Source organism: Babesia bovis, assembly GCF_000165395.2.
Source record: "Babesia bovis T2Bo chromosome 4 map unlocalized Chr4_1, whole genome shotgun sequence".
NCBI classification, from domain to species: Eukaryota; Apicomplexa; class Aconoidasida; order Piroplasmida; family Babesiidae; genus Babesia; species Babesia bovis.
In genome coordinates, this window is record NW_026261571.1 from 717,915 (window position 1) to 743,536 (window position 25,622).

Below are 25,622 nucleotides of genomic sequence, written 5' to 3' on the forward strand. Positions count from 1 at the left end.
GGGTCACAGGTTGAACTACTGCTAAAACAATTGGTATACGACTCTTATCAATTCCCTGAATTCAGGATCCTTCTGTATGATCCTTTTTGTTCATGAAAGTGACCGAAGATTATAATAATGATCGAGCGTTATATTTTCCTCCCATCATTGGATATAATAAACTACCGTATGGGATGTACAACAGTCATTGGCGGGTGGAAATCAACTGTATAGACGCATGATCACCGCATGGGAAAGCCAGTGAGTTAACTAAGTAGATGCAGTAATAAAAACAAAGATGTAACGTACAAACTGTACCCTGGGGCCCGATTCTTTGAATCGCATGTGGGTTGCTCTCCCTGGGAACTTATTCCTTGCTATTGGGTGCTTATACAAGTGCCGTCTGATCGACTTTGTGTTGCTTGACTCTGACATTGTTGGAATCAACGTTACAACATTGACGAGTACGATAATCCATTAGTGGTTCTAGTGCATCATCCACAGTTAACACCAGCCGGTATTAACAGGAACCTCGTGCTATTGTCTTCTAACTAGCACCTTCCGACTAACCTAGAAACTGTACATACTAACTCTATAATGGCATCCCAGTCAACCGTATCCTTCAAGGTCCACTCTGTTGGCGCAGTGCGCCGCAGCTCATTCGGCAGGATGACTGCCTGGGTCTTGTTCTTCGTCGCTTTGTTCAACCTTTTCAATGGCGTCGCTGTTGCCGATGTGGAGGTTGATAAGCGTGGATTAGGGAAAAAAGCTGCTTCCAAGTCGGCTGAACCTGTTGACGGGGTGAAGATTAACATTCGTGATTTCGATGATTTATCAGATATTAGAGGCAGTGATGCTTCAAATATGCCACTTGCTGAGAGGAATTTGAAGCTTATTCTCTGCTCCATTAGAAGACACCGCCCTGCTGCAGATTTTTTAATGGAGTGTAAAAATATATTTAGCTGCATATTTAACAAGGACTCAATAACAGTACCACAAGTTGTATACGATCAGCTCATTAAATTGGGAGAAAATTTTACGGGTTATTTTAGAGGGGAAACAAGAAGATTGCCTAAAATTGTTATGAATCTCGCTGAGGTATTTACACGTGAAATTTACGGACCGAAGCCAACTGCTTGGAGTGAGAAACGTCAATGGGATAGCAAAAGAGGAACCGTTTTAACACTGTTGTGGGCCTCCGCTAAATGATAAGATTACTGATTCAATTATAAATAACAGTGAATGCGTGAATTTGTTTAGTGGAAACGTTTATACTACATCGCAATGTAGCCTATTGCTTGAATATTCAAACCCTGGACCTTAAACCAGTAAATATTATTACATAGTTTTGAAACTAATCATTATACTCTGCAAGCTACAACTTAAGTGTCTGGGTTAGATTGTTGTGGTTTCCTCTTCATGCTCACAAGAAGCAGTGTGCATAGTGATATCATCCGGGGACTTTATATGTTCCCATTTCACATATCTACAACGCATTTTCGTATCATAAGGTATTTGAATCATTTTGATTGCCCTCTTATGTTTGATGTTTATCGTACAATTCTAGTATGCAGGTGATAATGTAAGCAATGGATAGATACATCTAACTCACATATATATGAATTATCTGCAATGGTGTCCTGATGTACATGTGGATTTTATGTAGAATGAATATGGTTTCCTTTACCTTTGTACGCGAAAATTAACATGAACTGTTTAATACGTCATAGAAGGATCACATCAGAATGGAATGCGTAATTACTACAGCCTGTCTGCAGAGAACTAATACTCAGTAGTCCTATTATTCAGAAAAGCAAGTATATAGCGCTTGCAATAAAAAGATCCAGGAATGGCAGAGCATATTTCCTGTGTTTTATCGTGGATAGGGAACCCTACATCATATCTATTGATTTTTTCTTTATATTTATAACCATTTCAAGTAATAAATATCTTATCTCAGACTTTATGGGCCCCAAATAATATTTATCATAATATATATTCAAATAGATGTAATAGTAAGTACAAAGACAACAGAAATTAAAAAGATTCTTCTAATATCTATAATTAAATATTACGCAAGATATTAAAGTTCATCGCTGGTGAGAAATATAGTATCTTACGACTTCGGATAGTATGGTGACTCTTCCATACTACAACCTGAAACAACTATTTTGCAACAAAACTGGTGATGTAGTGCTCGAGATCTATTTACTAAAAGACTGTTATACAACATTTGAGCCCAATCCATGATACAGATTGTATCATACGTGTATAGAATGGCCATTATACTCTTTGAGATTTGTCTTGAAATGTCTTCCTAGTATGCTTATGCAAAGATGCTATCTAATTGCGTCGGCAATCGAGTGATGTCAACTTAGGACGCACTACACCATGTTACACAGTTCATTCTCATTATACTGTAAGTACATTTTGCATTTAAAACAATACAAACAATAATCGAACACCTACAATAAATGTAAATCTATATTTGAAATGTGGTCCGAACGTTCATCTAGAACACCTCCGGTTATAGAAACATGCTATTAGATGTCGTACATACGGCTTTTAATGTGATCCTGCATTATTTGTAAAAAAAATCATTCTAATACACCATTTCCCAAGCTTGGAAAATATATTCCGTAATCATATCGTAATGGTTGTACCACTCCTTCTTTCCTTCAGTAGTATTTGGTAGGGGACCGTAACCTTCTTTAGTCAACATGTCAGCCAAGTAAAATATAAAATTGGTGTATGCATTGTTACGTGGGAATGTACCGTCGTATTTTCCACCTAGAAGAGCCAACTGTCGAGCCATGTCGAAAGACAATTCCATGCTCTCCTTCTTCTTGAGTGACTTTACCAGTTTTTTATATGGCTTTAAAGCCTTATCCTTAGGGCGATAATATGAAATGTGCGCGAGAATCTTTCTCAGGTTACGTTCAATATTAACCTTGTCTTCATCCGTGAGTACCTTGGTAGGAGCACATGCATTTTGAGATGGAAATATTACATTAATGCTCTTAGGAATAAAGACTTTGGTACCACCTGATGATGCCACATCACTAGGAGGTTTTATGGTACATTCTTTTTGTTCACGCATATCAACCTCCACATCGGCAACAGCGACGCCATTGAAAAGGTTGAACAAAGCGACGAAGAACAAGACCCAGGCAGTCATCTTGCCGAATGAGCTGCGGCGCACTGCGCCAACAGAGTGGACATTGAAGGATACGGTTGACTGGGATGCCATTATAGAGTTAGTATGTACAGTTTCTAGGTTAGTCAGAGGGTGTTGATTAGCGATGAAAATGTGTAGAAGAAATATGGGATGCAAATAAGGCTATTCCAGATACACTATAGGAAGCTTACTTCACATCCAACAAAACGACTCCTTCATACAATTTCATCTACTAAAAAACACAACCTTCCAAATAGAATGTATATACATAGACATTAATATGTTATTGACTAGCATTAAATGATTGAACCGACTTTATGCCTGCTGGATTGGGAACCCCAGACTACGCCATAACCATGATTCCTTATCCCTAAATATACACTGTCTACTGATCAATTGCAGCATTTATGGAGGTAAGATGGCTTGTGACATCGTTCCATCGTTCTAGAAGGAAGTAAGGGCGGTCAAATTGTGTAACATGCCTACTGGTGTCTGGAATCCTGGTCTACCATTTATAACCGATAAGCGCCATTGCGGGCTTCATATGTTGCTTGTTTATTTATCATTACTAGTGTGGTCGGTAATGTGCCATTGTACCAATTTTATCGTTATACATAAATTGATATCCGCATCACACAGAATCGTACGATTCCTATTTGTCCACGTATTCACGTGTCCATAATATGAAACATCCAGGCCGAGTGCAATGTAGCTCTGATTGGTTGGTATAGATGAGTTGTATATTGGTCACCATTATTCGTGATGTGGGTGACATTATGGGTGTCCTACCCCCTCTATAATTTTCAACTCCCCTTCCCACATAGGAGAACTAATTTGTTTGACGTGTTGGTGTAATTAGAGCTACTCCTTAACACTAGTATATTCTTGGAATCATGTCGAGGGAAAATTTTATACTATAAGCCACAGTAACGTTTGAATATATTTATCGTGTAGCAATAATTAAGCAGTTCCGCTAAATGTGGTTAATAAAATGGAGGAAGGTTTTATTCCTCTTTTTTAAAAAAACGAAAATAAAAGCCAAATGGATAACTCGAAAGACGTAACAATTTTCAAAATACAGCAATGGCATCGTAAAGCGCCTCCATGTTGGTTTCGTATTGCTTATCCCACGCGTATTGAGATTGCCCACCCTCTGACCTAGTACCATTAGTTCTCTCCGTCAACAACTTTCCGAGATACAAAATGGTTTTGGGTGCTGCCTTTGGTCTTAGGAAGTATCCGTTGAAGTTATCGGGTAATGATGCAAGCTCTGCGGCAATGTCAACAGGGAGTGACATGGCGGTAGCTTCTTCAAAGGCCGTGTAAATGTCACCGTAGGGATCTTGGTCCTTAAACTTGAGGCAATATCCCGTGATGTGGTTAATTATCTTCCTGAAATTTTTAGTTGCTTTTGACTTTTGTACGGAATCTAGCTTTTCGCCACGTGAGAATCGGCTGAAGGGGCTGCCAATTTCAACGTCCATCTTGTCACCGATTTTGGTTGGAGAGCAAGAGATGTAAACACGACGAGTTGGTTGTACAGTGGCCATCTTGTGAATTGTTTCAGGGTCAGATTCATAGCCTGCTTCTTGCTCACCGGCAGGTGATTCTTCAGGCAATTCACCTTCTTCCTCCTCATCGGCAGGTGATGCTGAAGTCATTTCACCGGCGACCTCACCTTCTTCTCCCTCCTCAGCAGCAGGTGTTTCTGCGGGCAATTCACCATCTAGTTCTTCATCAGAAACTTCGTCACCAGACGCATCGTGTTCTTGCTCTTGCTCTGATACAGAGCTGGTTTCTCCCGTTTGGCCATCTTCCACTATCCCGGGAGTGCCCAATTCACGCTTTTCAACCTCCACATCGGCAACAGCGACGCCATTGAAAAGGTTGAACAAAGCGACGAAGAACAAGACCCAGGCAGTCATCCTGCCGAATGAGCTGCGGCGCACTGCGCCAACAGAGTGGACATTGAAGGATACGGTTGACTGGGATGCCATTATAGAGTTAGTATGTACAGTTTCTAGGTTAGTCGGAAGGTGCTAGTTAGAAGACAATAGCACGAGGTTCCTGTTAATACCGGCTGGTGTTAACTGTGGATGATGCACTAGAACCACTAATGGATTATCGTACTCGTCAATGTTGTAACGTTGATTCCAACAATGTCAGAGTCAAGCAACACAAAGTCGATCAGACGGCACTTGTATAAGCACCCAATAGCAAGGAATAAGTTCCCAGGGAGAGCAACCCACATGCGATTCAAAGAATCGGGCCCCAGGGTACTTCTAATTTCCATTCCTTATCTCTAAATATACACTGTCTACTGATCAATTGCAGCATTTATGGAGGTAAGATGGCTTGTGACATCGTTCCATCGTTCTAGAAGGAAGTATGGGTGGTCAAATTGTGTAACATGCCTACTGGTGTCTGGAATCCTGGTCTACCATTTATAACCGATAAGCGCCATTGCGGGCTTCATATGTTGCTTGTTTTTTTATCATTACTAGTGTGGTCGGTAATGTGCCATTGTACCAATTTTATCGTTATACATAAATTGATATCCGCATCACACAGAATCGTACGATTCCTATTTGTCCACGTATTCACGTGTCCATAATATGAAACATCCAGGCCGAGTGCAATGTAGCTCTGATTGGTTGGTATAGATGAGTTGTATATTGGTCACCATTATTCGTGATGTGGGTGACATTATGGGTGTCCTACCCCCTCTATAATTTTCAACTCCCCTTCCCACATAGGAGAATTGATGCGTCGAACAAAATGTGTTGCTGTTCTGTTTTGTACTTTGTAAACCCACTTTGCTGTGCGTCTGCCAGGCATGGCGTGTTTACGTACATGCCATTATGTTTATGTGGGTGATATATTGCTATATATGTCGATTGTTTGCTTTGTTTTTCCTTGTTTGAAAATTCACTGCTTTGTTGAAAAATATTTCACAACGCTAAAAAACGTCGATGCATTCTTTTTTCATTGTCTATTAAATTTTGAATACCATATTATTCTAAGTTGTTTTTATATATCGTTCCCAAAGCCGATTGAATTGTTGTATGGATAGCTATATCAAAACAACAATCAATAAAACGGTACACTTGAACCCATGTTATACTGTATTTTGTGCTGAATATATTGGTTTATCTGTTAGCATACATTGTGCTAAGTCACTCAAATTAGCATGTAAGTGGATCATGATCCATTGTCAAAAATAGTAGAATTCAGTTTATAGGGGGTTAATCGGGGTATTATCTAATCTCTCAAATTGTTTACTCCGCATTTATTATAATCTTGTAAACGGGTTTATAATCATAATGCCGCATCATTAAATGTAAAAACAAGAATCAGATGAGAAACATTTATCGCGCTTCACCATATTGAATTGTTATTTTATATCTAGCCCATGGTCTGTTGATTGATCGTATAGGACTTCAAACCACATTGAAACCAAACATAGATCACATTAGCCGGATCTGCATCTATCACCAATAGAGGTATAGTAACTATTTTCACCGCTACATAATTTGCCTGAATTTTTAGCACCAATTAAATATATTTATATATTAACTATTTTGAAATATATAATAACTTGTGTTGGAGAAGATAAAAAGAGGTGGAGGGTCATTATATTGGACCATGGTTTGCAATGAATATTTACAATGATGGTTCATGCAAACAAACATTAGAGCAGCAGACCAAGATTATATTGTATATACGAGCGCCATAATGGTGCGTTCAAAATATAGCAACTAATATTCATTTCGATCTATCTCCAATACCTCATATAAATGAACATAACATTAGCAAATGTTTCTCTAGTCTATGCAATTATACTCTAACCCTCAGCAACATCACAATTGAGACTTTATACCAATGTAAATACGATGATCCTTTTCTAACGTTCATGATGCCAACAAGCAATTCCATTCTTCTGATTCAACAAAGTACTTTTGGTTACTTCATACTGTGTGAATATGCGAGAATATATTTGCGCCATGAGATTTAATTAGTGGGAAGTATTCAAATTTTACAAAATTAATATATGATTGGAATATGAATTGGGCAGATCAGCTAATATGATTATTATTATCTTCAACTGGTAATCAAAGCTCAGATTCAACATAAACGTTAGTTTAATAACTGAAAATCATTTTTCGTTCTAAATTTAGGATTTCAACAAATGTGGATGACACCTGTTCAGTATTGCATAGTTTAAATACTTACATATAATATTGCGTTTCGGTTGCATTGAGCTTACCTACATTCAGTAGTTGTCTTTTGTGACAGCTATCTTATGTGATATATTTAGAAATGTTGTTAAACTTAGATGGAGTTGCGCAATACCTAATCATAGCAACCATTCAGCACTACAAATATTGTCAAAGCCACTTCATAGCATTTACTCATATTAAAAATAAAATCATGACATGGCGAACCCTTCTTTTCGGCATGAATTGATTTGCACTCATTATATTTAAAGGGAAAAGGTTAATAAATATTTCACCGGTGAACCTGATGGCAGAATAAAAATGATGGGTGATAAAATGAGCGTATTTATTTAGTAATGAAGTAAGATACTACAAAACTAGAGGAATACTTGCAAATCATATACATGCCTGCAAATTGTCGTTTTGGTTGATGTGGTTTGGATCACTCATGAAGGTAAAATATCACATGTGGCATACCAAATGGGCGATGGCCAAAAGACCAAAAAACTACTTATATTAGCAAATTGTTTCTATGTAAATATGATTTTCTTGTGGGAATTCTAAAACTTATAAAACATCACAGGCATTTGGCATATTGTTGCTTTCCCAGTGTCACCAACAAAGTCGTTTTTTTTGATGTTAGAAATTTGACTTAACATAAACATACAAAAATAAACGATTGGAACGCAAACGATTGACCACTGCCAAAGGATGTCGAATAATTTCGCGCAGATAGCTTGTCCCTATTTGAAGCAGAACAACAAATTAGAAGATCGTGAGTTTCATTCTAGACAACCAGATGCACTATATTCTACACATGATTAAGGTTGTCAAATCTATCAAATAAAGGACATGTAACATATAAAATGTTGAGCTCCCTGTGATAGGTATATACAAAGTGACAATACAAATGTGACTATTATTAAGCGTAGAATACAATATAGTCACTATAATGACAAAAACAAACGAATATTTCGGAACTGTATATACATTTATATGGCAACTTTAATGTTCAGTATCATCAACCCTCCGAACAATGGAAAAAGTTTTAAAACGCGGATAGGGCATTAGCCGTGATGTTCATAGACAAATAACATTGTATAATGATATGGTGAGATTGATATGGCAATCAACAAAATGATCAATGGTTGCCCCCGTGTTACCTTGGATCACCGGAACAACTATGTAGGGCAAATTAAAACATATTCACAAAATAATTTGGCACTGCTGTTACAAATGGCAACAAAACGATATCGTTACTTTGATGAGTTTTACGCATATATATACAATGCCTTATTGTCTCTATAACATGACAGAATCTTTTTTCATCATAAAATAAGCATACTATATATACTTCAAAAAGCACGGTGCGTTATGAATGTCATGGAAACAAATATATAATATAAAGATATACGCATCAGACTAAATCGTACTGCTTATGATATATGCATGATATAAAAGAGGATCATTTAATGAACATAGACACATATGCGTGTGATTAGACATTCAATACAACGCATGTTGAATAGCGTTTATCATTATTTTTGAGTACATTAATAAATAGCTAGCAAATCACTTCTGCTATTTTGCAAGTGTTTTAAGATTAATAAGATTAACCAAGCATCTTATTACACTATAGAACACTGTACCGTATCATAGTTCTGGCCAACATACAAGCTCACGAGTTATTTGAATACACTCCTCAATGTATGTGCATACTCCTGATATAGGGCGGCATCACGGGTAATACAAGTAAAACCTTCCCCTAAGCCATTGAAACAGGAGAGAATTCCAATATAAATAGTGTGCGATGATAAAATTACAAATTCCCCTAAACAAATATCCAAAGGACATTGGAGAAATAGCCACCTTTGGAGACTTGATATACACAAAATTGATGCATGAGGTATTTGATTGCTTGAAGCAATAATAGCAATGCCTTTCCTGATAGCCAAAATATAGCATACGTTACGTTGCCAAGTACCAAAACCACCTTTTGCTTCATTTTAGTAGATTTAGAGGCGAAATCAGTTACTATATTTTCAAAGGTAAAATAATGGTTAATGGATGTCAGTGTATGATTACTAACATTTATTCGTCAAATTCAGTGTAATAACAACTATTGTAGACATAGAAATTGATGTTTATATGCTGTCTTAATTTCGGTGTGTAATTAGAGTCATTTGTGCACATGTACAATCATGGCGTTAAAAGGGGTGGAATAAGCGCACCTCTAGTGCAATGAGTAGACAGCGACTAAAATTACCATACTTTATATTACATTAGACACCTTATCATTTGCATATGTATGTATTTAATACCAATACATTGGTAACAACGAAATCAGGTTTATTTTGGCATACAATTTCATGACGATCTCCATAACTCCCTAATTAAAGAGTAAACTAAGTTTACACATTACTACAAAACAATAGTAAGCATTTCGGTACAAAAAACGCAGTGAATTTATATGTCCTCGTATTCATATATATACTGGATTTGTGATTCATTACGTATTGTATGCTGGTGAAATAACAGCATAGGCGTTGGTTGATCCTTAACAGTGTTAGCAGTACGCTGATTGCATAATATATTATCGCATAATTTCCATAAAAACCTCGCTGAACCAAATTCCACAATACATTGTCATCTTCTATTTTCAAGCTGCTGTTTTCACAGAATAATGAAGTAGATGTGGACGCAAATATATTCTGAATTAACTAGTGTTTTTTTGTCAATATCCCACCATATGGGTATTGTCTATGTGGGAATCACAACACTGTTCTTCACAACACCGAACGATAATGACTAATAAAGCACCTTAAATGCGTACAATACGCATACTACTGACTAATATAGTCATTCCACTAAAGGGTGTATATTCCTTACAAAGCCAGTTGACATTCGCCAGATCGACCATATGTCTGATGACCTGGTTGAGGATACGCTAGGTCCCCTCCTTGGCGTTAGCGATTGGTTAGACTGGCTAAAAGACAGAAATGAGGTGTATTATTATGCCCAGAATGGACAATATGGTGACTTTTCTGGTTTAATTTTTAACTTCAGCCCGGATTCGTCATCTTTGCCATATCGCGGTGGTAAGGGGCAACTGTCGAAGCGATGTGCGAATGAAAACGAATGTAGTAGGGATAGATCGGTCGCTAGATCAGGTGTTAATCCTGTGACATTTGCCAAGGATGATGAAAGACCTGATTATGCTTCACTGATTAGAGTAGAAACACATGAAGGTTTTAATAGATCACAACAAACACAAGAACTGGTTGACAAATCTTCTACAAGACATGATGTTACGGATATTCTTTCTGACGAAGCACATACTAATCTGGATGCTCAAACATTTTTAAATACCTTTGGTATGGTTGATGATATTCACCTTAATTACCACTGGAATAAAATTGATCCACGTATTTTAAAATTAGCACGAAACCGTGGACTTGAGCCTACAACGTTAGGTCATGTACTTCGCAGGCGTGAAAAGCTTTGGGCAAAAATACAGTGCATTGACAAAAGCGCAAGGTCTGATTTTGAGAAGCATCTTGATTTATATCAGCAGCAGTTTGAACACTATAGCAAATCAACTGACGGTTGGGTGAGTGTAACCACTGAGCATAAAAGAGACCCACTTTTCGAACAACCTCATACTTATTTAACAGGGATTCAAAACTCGTTGAAAGGGAATGAAAAAGCAACAGAAAAATCAAACTCTAACCATAAGGGAAAGAAAAAGCCGTCTGAGGATTCGGTAAAAAACTCAAAAGGAATAAGTGTTCTTCCCAGGGGAAGATACAACTGGAACAATGTTATTTTTACCCCCAATATCGGTGACTCCAGTGACCTAATTCGTCGGTATGGTAAAAAAACTGCGCGTCTCTACAAAAATCTTTATGATTGTTTAGTTCATGGCTGGGTACACCCTGGACTAGTGGTTTGTGAGGTGAAGGATGCTACTCATCCAATACGTTTTGCTACGCCACCTGATCAAGATTGCTACACTGTTATATATGCTGGTCCTACAATTCTGGATACGGCAACACAGCGAGTTGTGTTCGGTGAATATACTGGCGTGGTTTACCGCGAAGAGTCTCTAGAGGACTCATTATTTGAATATGCTTTCGAGCTGAACTTTTCCACAGCAGCTTGGATAAATGCAGATTTTGATTATTATGAAGAATCCGCGGATATTACGAATCGGGGAGATCAGGTTCTGCTTCCAAATACATCGAAATACGTTTTAGACAGCAGTCGGGCGTGCAACGAACTCAGTTTGGTCAATCATTATCAATCTATCAAAGCATATGGCGGTGAGAAATGGCCATTTCCGAATTGTGAATGGCAGCAAGTGTTTTTAGATGGTTGGCCACATGTTGTTTTAACCTCCAAGCTAGGAGTTTCTATCAAACCTGGAGACGAACTGGTGGCCGATTTTGGCGCTCTTTGGTTTTCGAAAGTTGAAGAAACTGCCCACAAAGCCATTCGCAATGAGATTATTCAATACAGACTTGGAACCATCGTACCATCAACTTCCATTCAGCAATTGGAGGTTCCACAACGGCCACTTTCCAGTATTGACATAGGGCTAAAATCCAATACTTTGGCTGCAGCTGCAGCTGTCTGCAGCATATGTTACATTTCTTCGGATGATATGTGTGAGTTGTCGAATGAAATAAATGACGGAGATTACGAATCTGTGTCATGTGATGGTTGTGATCGTTTTTTCCACATACGTTGCATTAGATCTTTGAATAAAGCATCAGCGGTAAACCTTGTGAAGGATGGATTGCGCTGCAAATGGGTTGTTTCTGATACATACAAAGGAATTCCTCAGGGGTCCGGCAAGTTTTACTGCAGTTATTGCAGGCATTTAGCAAAGAAGATATACATGCATGACACTGGGTATGATTATATGCCACTGTTGTCTAGTGTTGAAGACAGATACACATCCTCTAAACGTATGTCACCTCATCGCAATGTTGACGTAGGTTTATATAACAAGCCTCACGACATAACCAAAAAATGTGCTCTACCAGCCTCTAACACAGTTTCGTTAAATACTATATCAGGCAATGTCAATAGTTTGGCTCCAATATCTTGTCGGATGCGCACTCTGGCTAACCCAACCTACGTTGATTTAAATATGGTTGATCATGACAAACCATCGGGAAGCGAAGAAATACAGCAAACACTAACGGACTCGAATACAAGTGAATCCGTAATATCATCATCTAGTCAATCGGAATATGAAACTCTGCATAAAAATGGAGCAAAGGAGAATTTGACAGACGATCTACAACAGTATGATGGTAAGAATTCTGTAGAGTCTGGGAGTCACCAACAACTGAATTCACCAGCTACAAATAGATTGGGAGGGCTTCACGATACCATCCGCTGTGTAACGTGTATGAGGCCATTGAAACAAAATGTATCAGATACAAATCAGCTGACTAACACTCATGACTCAGTTAGCAAAGACAAAGTATTGCTTAACAATTACGATAGCGTAAAACAGTCCCTTGTTTCATCTGGAAATATGTCTATCACAAGTGGAGCATCACATCAATCAACGGCAACGCTTCAAAATAATGAGGCAGAACTCAAATTGAATAGTGCAAAGGAGTCGTCTTCCAGTGAACCACATCGAGTTGCTGATACCGTGAATGAATCGCAGCATAGTTTTGAATGTCTGATAAGCGAGCGTCACACTGAAAATATATCAGGTGACAAGCATAGGAGGCCACTTGAAAAGGATATAAATGTAAACACCGTTGCAGATACGGTGCAATTAGACTTATTTGATGATGAAGACCCAATGAAAAGCATAAAGTTGGTCAATAGAAATAAGAAACCAGCTATCATTGTCAATACTTCCCAATGGATCCCAACGGAAAACATAGAAAGGGCTATACATTTTTTCAAAGCCATTGAAAAACATCACAACAATACGACGTTATTATCGTCTTTTGATGGCGCGGTTAATTCACGTATAGGCGAAGACACGACTTTGGTGGACTATCTTGGTTGTAAATATCTCGCTGGTATGTGGCAAGTTGAACCATTTGCGCATTTTGGGGACAGCGTTAAGCTATGTACGGAATGTTACAATGACAAAGGTCCCAAGGCAAATGTTTATGTTTGTCGTTTGTTGAAGCGTCATTTAGGTGGTAATTTCGATCACCCAATGAATACCACTCCATCACAGATGCGCGAGCTTGTTCTAATGGCCTATGAACAGCATGTACAGATGTTACTGAGATTGTTGGTATTAAAGAACGTTGCCATTAACTTTTTATGTCGAGTGTGTTGCCATTTCATAGCCAAGCAGTTATTTCTACAGAAAAAGAAGAATTACCCACCCTTACCTTTCCCAAGTTATTACATGGGAAAAAAGTTAGGAACACCTGAAGGTCTTTTGACGAAGCCCATGGGAATGATTTCGAAGGAAAAAATTGAGGGCAAGGAACCACTTGATGATGATCAAAAGGAGGTATTGCAATCGCATTTAGTATCATTTGTAACATCGGTGAAAAATGCGGTGGTTGAGGTACCCCTTAGTTCCACTTCGGATCCATCGATAAGCTTTGAGATGTTGGTTCAAATGGGCGCGTTAAGTGATGAATTTACACGTTTGATGAATTGTAAAGATATTTGTGAATATTTAAATGACTTGATGTCACACAAGGTCCTTGATGGTGATAACATCCCAGGTCAGTTGCAACAAATGTTAACAGGGGACGAGTTATCACGTTTCATGTCATTTAAACATCTTTCTGAGCGTTTTCCAGGCCCTTTCGTGGCATCACAAACTGCTTATACCAATGCGAAGAAACGGCAACGTGGGCATGCTGACTCCTCCTTATTCAACATACAACCTGGATTCTCATACATTTATCGCCAATTTAAGGATGGGTATTACAAGGGAATCATAACAAATCTGGTCGACGGTTCTGAATACGGTACCCCGGGATTCCAGGTTGGATATAGTGATGGTGATGATGAAGTTATCACTCATGATGATTTGATAGTTGAGATTATAGACAACTTGCAGCACATGGAATCAGTAATTAGAAAACTTTCGCCTAATGACATGCGCAATGAGGACATATTGAAAGCGGTCAGTGAAAAACAGACTACTATTTCTGTGATCAGTCGAAAAGTTAGGCGTGATATGATGCAACATCTAATTCCTTCGAAAAATACAGAAATATCTAAAAAACTTGATCGATGTAATAACAGTTACTCAGTGGGCGACGAAGAGGATGGTGAATCATCATACGGTAGAGGCTCCAAACGAAAACTTTCGAATGACGACAATGAATTATCCGACAAAACACTATGAGGTCTCAATAATTTCATTGCGTTAAGAACATACTAAATGTGTATACTCTATGAGCAGAATTGTTTATTCTTATATGATTGATCACAATACATGACATTTAAAGCATTTTGTGGCAGGCGCTTTAGTGAGCCTTTTCGATTGCACATATATAATACAAACATACAATACAGGTATGAATTGATATACCATTTCCGTAGATCCAAGGTGAAACATAGTAAAAGCAATGTAGATGCGTCCTAGTAGTATAAAAGACTGCTATAGAATGGATGTGTATGCCATACGTGCCATTTGCATGATGTAACATGATTCTAGTTTTGGTACGCACAAACTGTCGCAATTTATATAACACTTCTTGTAATCCTGTTAGGTGTGCTTTGGTGTACACCCACTCGAACGTTTGACATTTTAGACACTACACATTCGCATATATTTAATTGTAATTCACTGACTATGAGACAGTATAACTCTGTGTGTGTTTGTTTGTCATTCAGGTAACTTATATTTTGTGCAACAGGCGTATACACATGAATACCAGGGTATATGAGTTTTGCATATCAGACTTATACAGACACCGAAAACGTATCTTGCCGCAGTAAATTTAATGGTGGATAAAGAAGTCGCCATTGCGCGGCTACAAAGCACGCTGCTTCGTCTATCTAAAGAGGACTTAATAAAGCTATTGAAGAGTACATATCAGGCTATGCGTATAAAGCATGGCATACCCTTTGAAAGAAGTGACGGACATGCAACTACCTTAAATGCTCAACGTGAACCGTGTGCCAAGGGCGCAAAAACACCGGCTGCTCGTACTAAGCGTCGACAGAATACGGGCGGCAAGAAAACATCTGATGCTGCTCCTGACACTGAAAGCTTTCGTAAGGTCGAACAACCTACGTTTCGTCAGATTGATCGTTTGGCTGATGATTTGGGAGATTTACACTTTTCAAGCTTATCTTACGACTCTGATGATGTTGCTGTATCAGAGCATTGTTTAGGTGATCAGGAAAGTGACATGCCACAATCCCACCAAGTTACATCTAAATCCTTTGGTACTCCGGACAGCATCTTAAGTGATAGAGAATTAGCTATTCAATCATTAAAGGAAGAGATGCGACAATTGGTTCCACCCCTTGACTTATCGAATATCAGTGCCAGCGCCAAAGAAGGATACAATCTCAGTGATCTGATCAGCACACAAAATGATCACATACATAGTAAGTGGTGATTATTATTCATTATTAATGAACAGGTAATCACATGAACTCCACATGCAACGACACTGTAGAACCATCCTCTTTTTTGAACGCGGAAAACGTTGGTGCGCGATACATTGATGGCCTAGGAACCAATGCATATCATCCTCCTTATAATCAAACAATTTCACATCCACGTGGATTAATGCCTCGATCATATGGTATGGCACAATACCCTGGTAATTGGATTCCACTGACGGCAAATCCACACTATGTTCGAGGCCCCCTTCTAATGCATCCTCCTCGTTTGACAAGGCCAGGTACCGCAGATAATTTTGAATATGGTGAGATGTATCATATGAATACTCCTGGGTCGGTTAGACGTCGAACCCATTCTGTACATCGCTTGTAAAGGTTGGTATAATAGACGTCCCTAAATGTGTGTGTATATTTATCATAATTGCAAATCAACCTTTTAATCCAATGGACCCGGATGGCGATTTGTTGGCCAAAATCAACAAATATTTTGAATTTACTCCCGTGGAAGGTCGTGAATATGCTAGAAATTCACATAAAAAGGAGTCTATTTCATTCAACCGCATGTTCACACGTGTTCCTCCATCGCAAGATGTTATAACCATATCTACTGATTCAAGTAATTCTGACTTATCGGACAGCGATCGTGAAACAATATACCAGCCAGAGTGTATCATATGTAGTGAGTCATTTGCTGATAGGTCTGACATTGGGATACCGATTCATTGTCTACACTTGTTTTGTTATGAGTGTATAAAAAAGTGGTCTCGTCGAACAAATGTCTGCCCAATTTGCAAGAAAGAGTTCATAGAACTTGGTCGAATCAAATGGAAGAAGTTCCTTGCTTTCGTATCGTCAACTGGGCCAAGGAAGCATCTTCGTCTACGTTCGTCGAAGCATGTGAGAATAAAGAATTTTAGAGCATTAAGAACTATAGTTCAGGGATGCTTATCGTCCATACCATGGCAACGTGAAATTATCCCTCGGAAGCTTCCCACACAAGACGGTGAGGATAACCACGAAGGTTGCGAAATTTGTCATTTGGATGACCACTGGGATTGTTTATTGTTATGTGATAGTTGTAACCTTGGGTATCATACATATTGTTTGGATCCACCCCTTTCTTCTGTTCCTTCGGGGGATTGGTTTTGTAAGATGTGTTTAGAATTCCCTATACCTTCGCGTGATGAGGCTCAGGTGTTAGTAACATCAGATGATATTAGAAGTCGTACAGCAGTTTCGGATTCAGTGCGCCCAGGTGTTTCGAACCGTTCAAATGATTCTTACCGTATTGCTGAACGGACTTTTCCCCTTTGTGAATTAGATGATAGGGTGAACGAGAATTCGCATGAGAATGATTATAATCCTGTCGACGAAATCGCCACTCAGGATCGCAATTATAATAGTGTACCAGATAATGTTTCCAACAATGCAGTTTTAATACAACATGACGGTGTGACTGGTGAAGGTTCAAATTCTACGGTATCACGGGACCTTGATGGATATTTATATGGTTTATACGCCATGTCAAATGATCAGCCTGCTAACCAAACGGACATATCCTATATGTCTCACTCCATCCCGTCATATAATTCATTTGAGGATAAGAGGTCACAGTATGAGAATATTTCTTCACAATCTTTTGGCATTAACACCTATTGGATAAACTCGCCCATGTCTGAACTTAATAGGAATGGAAGATCTACATGTAATGGTGGTTCTCAGCCTCAAAATTGGGATACTAATGCTGTCCATCTCGGAACACCGACGGATGTTCCTGGTTCATCCCAGGATGATGTCTTGACTAATACTTTAAGTGCTATTGGTGAATATGTCAGTAGCACATCGGGATGTCTGACTGATAATACCACTAGGTCTCCTGATTTTAATAGATTTGCATTTGATACCCACTCTTTAGAAAGTCATGGCGTTATGGAGTCACCTACTGGCAGCGTTCAAGTGGCAAATGCTAATGCCACTGAAAGACCGGATCGTAGCGTATCGTTTGTGTATAGATATCGCACAATGATGGATAGGACTGCCTCTACCAGGAGGATAGAAACTATGCCACGACATTTCACCTACAGCGACTATTAAAACAAACTTTACCGAACTACCTTTAAGAAGCGATCTGCATTTCTAATTGAAAATGACATGCAGTAGGGGTTTGGTTAATTTACGATTTGGATGGAATGGAAAGCGAAAATGGTTAGACATTCATTACTGTCACCCAATCTAGAGAACTATTGACAACCACGATATATTGTTATGAACAAGTGCTTTTGTCATCCGTTCTACGTATAATCATACGCCAATGCATCTTTTATTTGCATATAGTACCAGGGCTTAATTCACGTTGACAAAATGGTCATATTCACCTTGATAATTTCGCTTATGAGTCGCATATCGGGCTAATGGGCGTCATTGGTTCGCTGATGCCTCCATATTTTAATGCTTATTAAACAAACCTATCGATTAATGAATAACCAGTTAAACGCATATATCCAACTATATAGAGGTTGCATTACCTGAATTATTCGATTACATTTTGGGGTGAAATGAACTCAGAAGACTAGGAATGTCGATACATATCATTATGACGATTTAATCTAGTTAGTCTGTTGGTAACAGTACCCTCTTTAAGCAATGAATGTCTTTTCTATGGCAAGTAAACTCCAGTTTCATCAACTCATTCGGTATGCAACATTTACCAATCGATGCCAGCAACATCTATACACTTCGATGTACCATCACATTTATTGTCGCGATTACGAAAAAAATCATATATACTGCTGAATGAACATTGAATACTTTATAAAAAGATGTTTTTATGTTGGAGTAAATTTGTAAAACTTTTTATTCCCATTTCAAGAGAGCACATGCCACACTTAAAAATGGGTAGCTTTGTGATGCACTGCCATACAGGCTTCCTTTAACGCTTCTGACACTGTTGGATGGGCGAAGCAAACTTTGGCAACGTCGACAGTTGTCAGTCCACAAGCCATCATTATGGTTATTTGTCCTATCAGTTCACTTGCATGTGGTCCTACAATCCATCCTCCAAGTATCTTGTTGTCCTTGTCAGCCAATATCTTGACAAATCCATCAACATCTCCCGCTATTCTGGCCCTCGAATTCGCTGCAAAAGGGAATGTTGCCTTCTTGTATTCGATACCGTTAGATTTTAATACCTGTTCACTTTTGCCTATACCTGCAACCTCTGGATGCGTATATATTACCATTGGAATATGATCCCAGTTAATGTGTCCTAAATCTTTGCCCAAAATATGGCCTAAGGCAATAGAACCGTCTTCCTCAGCTTTATGTGCTAACATCGGGCCCGCTATAACGTCACCGATGGCACTGATATTTTCGTAATTGGGTACGCGAAGCATTTCATCTACAACGATGTAGCCCCGCTCGGTTTTGATACCGAGTTCTTCCAAACCCAGATTTTTCGTATATGGTCTTCGTCCCATAGCTAATAGCACAACATCTCCCTTCAATTCTATCTTTTCTCCATCCTTTTCTGCCGTAATAACTGCACAATCGTCTTTAACCTCTCCACCAAGCACTTTTGTGCTTAGTAAAATATTGATGCCTTGTTTTTCCACAATCTTTTTGATGGCTACTGAGACATCATGATCCTGTATGATATGAACTGAGCAGTTTGTTTGCTTACCATTGTGTGACAAAGATTATTTGCATATTCTACTATGGTGACCTTTGCACCAAGCCTGCTCCACACCGATGCCAACTCAAGACCAATGGCACCACCACCAATAACTACCATTTCCTTAGGCACCTCATCGAGTACTAATGCCTCATCAGAACTGATGATGCGTTTGCCATCAATTTTGAGGGCATCTCCGGGAAATGTCGTGACTTCCGAACCGGTAGCAATGATAATATTCTTCGCCGAGACAGTTTCACCACCTTCTATCTGTATCTCGTTTGCAGACTTCAGGGTTCCGTGTCCACTTATGTAGTCAACTCCATTTTTCTTGAACAACCCTTTAATACCAGCATCTAGTGTCTTAAGGATTTTGGCTTTGGAGCTCATGGTTTGACCGTGATTAAATTCAACATTAGTGAACTTTATACCGGCGATGCCATCATGAGAAGCCTATGAAACAAATAAGATAGTGTCGATTGTGTTAAGTCTATCGAGAATGGCGTTTACGTGCACATTACAATTCAACAAACAACGTATCACGTAAATGGACATATCAGATAAGTTTGTTTAGCATGAATATGATTCGCCATTGACTCGTTCAGCAACTTTACAGAGCACGAATTTTCCATGGACATCAGAATGCTTTATTCTTACCTTGTAATGATGTGATGTGTTAAGCAGGCATTTTGAGGGGATGCAACCAACGTTGAGACATGTGCCTCCAAGAGTAGTTCTTCGGTCGATGCAAGCAACTTTCAGACCATATTGTGCGGCCTTAATTGCGGTGGTGTAGCCTCCAGGACCGCCTCCAATAACAGCTAAATCATACCTGATTGTAATGTGTATTATATATGGAATCCTACTTGTGAGTAGCAGAACTAAATCCTCTCACGAGTTTATACAGTCGGCACGTATATTTGGAATGCATCATTTTGTCTTATTTAAAAGGAGATAAAAACATTCATTGAAGAAAACGAGTGTGCTAGCGGCACTACATTTTAATGTGTGGGCCATATTTGGGCTTATTTAGCAATCATTTTTAAGATGTTGAGTTAAATGCGACTTCATATATTGTCTTTTGTCAGTGTATTTGTTATAAATGTAGTGTGCTCATTCGGATGGCGGTTTCCGGTATTCGTCTCGGTCTATAGACCTATGAATCCTCCAGAAGGGTGAGTTTACAGGTTGTCTATCGACACTTTGAAATAGATTTCGCTTATTAGCGCACAAAACCGGTACTGGAAGTACGAAGAATGGAAGAGATTCTAACCCAAAGTTTTTGGGTATTAAGAAGAGCCATAACAGTTTTGCCTTCATTGGCAACATAATTGTACGCCAGCGCGGTGCTAAATTCAAGTGTGGAATTGGTATGTTTACTGCGATTCCAAATATATTTTCATCGTTGTACAGGTACTAAAATGGGCCGTGACCATACCATATATGCTGCAACGAACGGCCGAGTGCAAATATTGAACCATCGTGTATCGGTACTAGATCTCAGTGCTGAGCGTGATATGCTCTCCCGACATACTTCTAGTAGTTATTTTATGCAGCCAACATTATATACGCTAAGTCAGCTCTGGACTGATAAAGCTGATAAAGTCAATAAATGATGGCACCTCAAAACACTCATATTGCTATAATATTACATACTTTATATTTAAAGCAGAGTATTTTATGACCCTAGTTTTTTTGCAACTAAAGATCCAATATTTAGTTCTCGAAGCAGCAACAAATGCATTTATCTCTTTAACGCCATTTATTGACAATCAATACTTTTGGCTATGCTGAGAGTGTTGCTATCAGACATGATATAATGTATCTGGTCTTCATAAGCATGATTGACATAGGATTGCTTTAATACTTGTTCAACGGATATATTGCTTCAAACTGCCACGGAGTGATTGGTATTGGCATACACGGTTAAGTATAAATTTTACGATATCCCGGATAATGTCTTTAGTACAAGAGCAAAGGTCTCGATAGAAATCTAGTATTATTGAGACGTATACATAGTAGTATTCCGTAATCCATAATAACCAGTTAATGAAATAGGTATACCGCGTGCCATACTCAAGGACTGCAGCTACAACTATAACGAGTAGCCCAAAAGTGAAGAAAATCAAAGTGATTGGTAGAATGATCTGTGTCCATGCATAATAATCAGCATGGTCCCATACCAACCTAAGAACCAAATCTATTGGAAGAGTCTTATCTTTATATTTTCCAATAGATTCTGCGATTTTAACACCCAATTCATGAGGTTTGCACGATTCTGTGCTGAATAACTTGTACAAAAGCTTGCTACAATTACCATTAGTCGTCTCTGCTTTCTTTTCCTCTGCCATTTTCGTTAATGTCTATATGTTACAGCTGTGAGTTAATCATTTAAACGACTCCTACCACTATTGAAACATATTAGACGATCCCTTTGCTGACCTTATGTCCGATTTGAAGTCATCACTTGTTGATAGTTCTGTAATCATAACACAATAATCCACCGAAACAAAAGAATTGCTATATCCGATAACACAGAGAATATCAATGCAATTCACAAGTAACTTGTATACAACTGGTCATCCAACAATCGATCTTGAGTGAGATCATGATTTGCATCTGCTAGTGAAGAGCAACAGCATGCGGGAATAACATGAAATGTATACTATAAGTGCAACTATAGCATCTAAACATACATATTAACATATAAACGTCGCAACATGTGCCATTTTCACAATGTTCAAGCCTTATTTATAGGATAGAGACTTATTAACCACTATTCACATTCATTCGTATATGATAAACTACATTATGTATGTGCTGTATTCACACATTAAGGCGCATTAAAGATGCTTTTTATATCAGTTCGTCAATTAATTACAGAAGTGGCTATTACGGCTTTTTAACATTGGAGGGCTCCAGAGTTATGTTCCTCCGACCCCAAGGTATTAAAAGAATAGCATGTGTAGGGTCGAAATAGTACTCGTAATTATAAATTCAATATAATAATGGTATAATCACGTTTTTTGTTTACATGTGTTGGCTACGTACTTCTGTATATGGTTACTATGCTAAGCTCCCATGTTTTATGACATTTTTATGCACACATTTTACAAAATGTAGACCCTATAGCCTTTGTTATATGTGTAGAATTTATATGGTCAACTAGGTGACATTTACATACATGAATGGCTTTCTCCAACGTACATAACAACACGTTGCTATATTATTAAAGGTATGTGTTGCAATAGCGGATGTTTGACCGGTTTCATGCATCAGTACGTCCTTTCGAATGGTGGTATAGTTTCCATGTCGTCACCGAGTGTAGCGTCGATTACTGCACGATATGCAAGTTTAACGTCCTTGAGATCGTTTGAATCAAAATATGACAACGTGTGCTTCCTCCAATTCTCATCGTCCCTCTTCGGGTAATCTTCTCGTGAGTGAGCTCCTCTAGATTCTTTGCGTGCTTCAGCAGATGCTACAGTTTGCATAGCCTGGATTAGTAGATTTTCCAGTTCCAGGGTTTCATACAAGTCTGTGTTGAACGCAGGTGAAGTGTCATTAATCTTAACATCCTTGAATTTGTCGACACAATCACGTATCATCTTGACACCCTTTTGCAGTCGTTCTCCATCTCTGAATACGGCGACATTATCTTGCATTGCCTTTTGCATTTCCAAACGGATTTCAGAAGTGGGAATGCCGTCCTTGGATGCTGTGCATAATAAACATAAAGCATAAAACCAGCTTACCAGTTGCCAATATCTTGGTTATCTTGTCAATAGTTGCGTCGACTGCGTTTTGGATAGCTTTCTCACTTGCTTTTGTAGCATCTCCAGGCTTGGAACTCTCCATTACCGATAAAGCAGCCCTTTTACCAAAGACTACAATATCCAAGAGGCTGTTAGCACCTAGTCTATTAGCTCCGTGTACAGAAGCACATGCCGTTTCCCCGGCTGCGTACAACCCAGGGATCTTTGAGTTATCCCTATTTATAGCTTCAGCTCTCCAGTTGGTAGGAATGCCACCCATGTTGTAATGTACAGTTGGTAGCACTGGGATATATTGTTTCCTTGCATCAACACCTGCAAAGATTTTCGCTGTTTCAGTGATTCCAGGCAGCTTCTCACGGAATACCTCATCACTCAGGTGTGTCAGATCTAAGTAAATGTGGTCTTTGTTTGGTCCACAGCCTCTTCCTTCAAGAATTTCGCATGTCATAGCCCTGGATACAACATCACGAGAGGCAAGGTCCTTGGCCACAGGGGCATATCGACTCATAAAAGGCTCACCCTCAACATTACGTAGAATACCACCTTCACCGCGACAACCCTCAGTAATCAAGCACCCAGCGGGATATATACCCGTTGGGTGAAACTGAACGAACTCCATGTCCTGTAGTGGGAAGCCAGCACGTGACACAGCGGCATTACCATCTCCGGTACACATATGTGCTGAGGTACAACTAAAATAGCACCTTCCATAACCACCTGTTGCCAGAATAACGTGGTTAGTTTTAAACACATGTATTTCTCCGTTGGACATGCGCATACAAATGCATCCTACTACCTGTCCGTTATCGTGCAGCAAATCTAGCAAAAAGTATTCAATAAAGAACTGGCATTTTTTGGCAAGTGACTGGCCATATAATGTATGCAACATAGCATGTCCAGTCCTGTCAGCAGCGGCGGCGCAACGATAAGCTTGACCTCCCTTACCAAACTTCAGCGATTGCCCTCCGAATGCACGTTGATATATTTTACCTTCCTCTGTTCGGCTGAACGGTAGACCATAGTTTTCAAGTTCGATGACTGCCTGTGGAGCTTCTTTGCACATATAGTGTATTGCGTCTTGGTCTCCTAGCCAATCAGATCCCTTGACTGTATCGTAAGCATGCCACCTCCAGTCATCTTCGGTCATGTTACCAAGGGCTGCGTTAATACCGCCCTGAGCGGCCACTGTATGACTCCTGGTTGGAAATAGCTTCGATACACATGCTGTCTTGTACCCAGTAGAACTGAGCTCAAGCGCAGCCCGCAGCCCAGCTCCACCCGCTCCGACTATAACCGCATCGTAAGTATGCTCAACAACCGTGTGACCTGTACATGAAATGTTAAAGTGCGGAACATGTAGTCTTCAGTGTTAATGTCTATAACAAGAAATTCTTTTCCAAACACGAATGCAATATCACATCTCAATTAAATATAGCAACAGAGAAATATGACAAGTCATGGCGGAATATGTTTGTCTCACGAAACCATGAAGACTGTAATACATAACAAGGCGCTGTAAATACAGAATACACATGAAAAACAATTTTAGTGGTTCCTGGCCACAATGGTAGATATATTACCAACGAATATTGTTCAAAACAGAGCATGTAGTATAAATATACTTTTTATTATGCAACATATAACTCTGGTCATAGGAAGTCGAAATAGTCTACACTCCGAAAAACGTACCTGAGATGTTGCGACTTACAGCTTCGGAAGAAAACTTGCGTCCAAATTTGCTGAGTTTATTTATAATTCCCAAGTTGCTGAACATTGCGCTCTACAATGTATATAGAACGTCGGTGACGATGGTCTGAAATTCAATATCAACAGATAGGCTGTAATTTTCATTCAATCATTTAAAAACGGTTTTCTACGATGTTAGTGAACTTAAAATTTGTAATATGAAATCAACATGAAGACGCATACGGGCGCTACTAGCCTAACATACCACACCCACTATCACATCAGTCATAACTATAAAAGCAACACCAACAACACACATGTACCTTTTATTATTATTTCAGATTAAATTGAATGTGTGTGCCACAATCTTCCTTGTGTTCCTGTATTAACCAAGTATTTGTTACATTCATTCTTCATATTACTGATGCAATAAAAGCAACCATAACATATACATTAATGCCAAAAGCAGTTCTTTGGTACAGAGAAAGTCGTATTATACACACTTATAATACGCGATGCTGTTTTTTTCA

At 38.9% G+C, this 25,622-nt stretch overlaps 11 protein-coding genes across 11 annotated transcripts; 5 read left to right on the forward strand and 6 right to left on the reverse strand.

The window, feature by feature from the left end:
* Positions 1–533: 533 nt before the first annotated feature.
* Positions 534–1,231, forward strand: BBOV_IV007130 (uncharacterized protein). The gene has a single exon (XM_001610587.2). It carries the CDS (start codon positions 577–579, stop codon positions 1,186–1,188), a length of 612 nt encoding a protein of 203 aa, XP_001610637.1. The 5' UTR covers positions 534–576; the 3' UTR covers positions 1,189–1,231.
* An 834-nt stretch (positions 1,232–2,065) lies between these two features.
* Positions 2,066–3,455, reverse strand: BBOV_IV007140 (uncharacterized protein). Its single transcript, XM_001610588.2, has one exon. It carries the CDS (start codon positions 3,227–3,229, stop codon positions 2,582–2,584), a length of 648 nt encoding a protein of 215 aa, XP_001610638.1. The 5' UTR covers positions 3,230–3,455; the 3' UTR covers positions 2,066–2,581.
* A 536-nt stretch (positions 3,456–3,991) lies between these two features.
* BBOV_IV007150 (uncharacterized protein) lies at positions 3,992–5,313 on the reverse strand. The gene has a single exon (XM_001610589.2). It carries the CDS (start codon positions 5,152–5,154, stop codon positions 4,228–4,230), a length of 927 nt encoding a protein of 308 aa, XP_001610639.1. The 5' UTR covers positions 5,155–5,313; the 3' UTR covers positions 3,992–4,227.
* Positions 5,314–9,019: 3,706 nt separating this feature from the next.
* Positions 9,020–9,537, reverse strand: BBOV_IV007155 (putative integral membrane protein). Its single transcript, XM_051767421.1, has one exon. The coding sequence runs from the start codon at positions 9,337–9,339 to the stop codon at positions 9,112–9,114; it is 228 nt and encodes a 75-aa protein (XP_051623663.1). The 5' UTR covers positions 9,340–9,537; the 3' UTR covers positions 9,020–9,111.
* A 696-nt stretch (positions 9,538–10,233) lies between these two features.
* Positions 10,234–14,789, forward strand: BBOV_IV007160 (uncharacterized protein). The gene has a single exon (XM_001610590.2). It carries the CDS (start codon positions 10,295–10,297, stop codon positions 14,726–14,728), a length of 4,434 nt encoding a protein of 1,477 aa, XP_001610640.1. The 5' UTR covers positions 10,234–10,294; the 3' UTR covers positions 14,729–14,789.
* Positions 14,790–15,279: 490 nt separating this feature from the next.
* BBOV_IV007170 (uncharacterized protein) lies at positions 15,280–16,369 on the forward strand. The gene is made up of 2 exons (XM_001610591.2): positions 15,280–15,942; positions 15,978–16,369. Exons 1-2 carry the CDS (start codon positions 15,330–15,332, stop codon positions 16,331–16,333), a joined length of 969 nt encoding a protein of 322 aa, XP_001610641.1. The 5' UTR covers positions 15,280–15,329; the 3' UTR covers positions 16,334–16,369.
* Positions 16,355–18,097, forward strand: BBOV_IV007180 (Ring finger domain family protein). Its single transcript, XM_001610592.2, has one exon. It carries the CDS (start codon positions 16,405–16,407, stop codon positions 18,052–18,054), a length of 1,650 nt encoding a protein of 549 aa, XP_001610642.1. The 5' UTR covers positions 16,355–16,404; the 3' UTR covers positions 18,055–18,097.
* Positions 18,098–18,816: 719 nt separating this feature from the next.
* BBOV_IV007190 (putative dihydrolipoamide dehydrogenase) lies at positions 18,817–20,607 on the reverse strand. Its single transcript, XM_001610593.2, has 4 exons — positions 20,497–20,607; positions 20,288–20,462; positions 19,640–20,083; positions 18,817–19,604 (listed from the first exon to the last, which is right to left on the reverse strand). Exons 1-4 carry the CDS (start codon positions 20,562–20,564, stop codon positions 18,846–18,848), a joined length of 1,446 nt encoding a protein of 481 aa, XP_001610643.1. The 5' UTR covers positions 20,565–20,607; the 3' UTR covers positions 18,817–18,845.
* A 71-nt stretch (positions 20,608–20,678) lies between these two features.
* On the forward strand, positions 20,679–21,266 carry BBOV_IV007200 (Ribosomal L27 family protein). The gene is made up of 3 exons (XM_001610594.2): positions 20,679–20,805; positions 20,843–21,000; positions 21,044–21,266. The coding sequence occupies exons 1-3, from the start codon at positions 20,690–20,692 to the stop codon at positions 21,244–21,246; spliced, it is 477 nt and encodes a 158-aa protein (XP_001610644.2). The 5' UTR covers positions 20,679–20,689; the 3' UTR covers positions 21,247–21,266.
* A 35-nt stretch (positions 21,267–21,301) lies between these two features.
* Positions 21,302–22,526, reverse strand: BBOV_IV007205 (putative integral membrane protein). The gene has a single exon (XM_051767533.1). It carries the CDS (start codon positions 21,979–21,981, stop codon positions 21,502–21,504), a length of 480 nt encoding a protein of 159 aa, XP_051623675.1. The 5' UTR covers positions 21,982–22,526; the 3' UTR covers positions 21,302–21,501.
* A 364-nt stretch (positions 22,527–22,890) lies between these two features.
* Positions 22,891–25,276, reverse strand: BBOV_IV007210 (succinate dehydrogenase family protein). The gene is made up of 3 exons (XM_001610595.2): positions 25,096–25,276; positions 23,386–24,732; positions 22,891–23,348 (listed from the first exon to the last, which is right to left on the reverse strand). Exons 1-3 carry the CDS (start codon positions 25,178–25,180, stop codon positions 22,906–22,908), a joined length of 1,875 nt encoding a protein of 624 aa, XP_001610645.1. The 5' UTR covers positions 25,181–25,276; the 3' UTR covers positions 22,891–22,905.
* Positions 25,277–25,622: the final 346 nt, after the last annotated feature.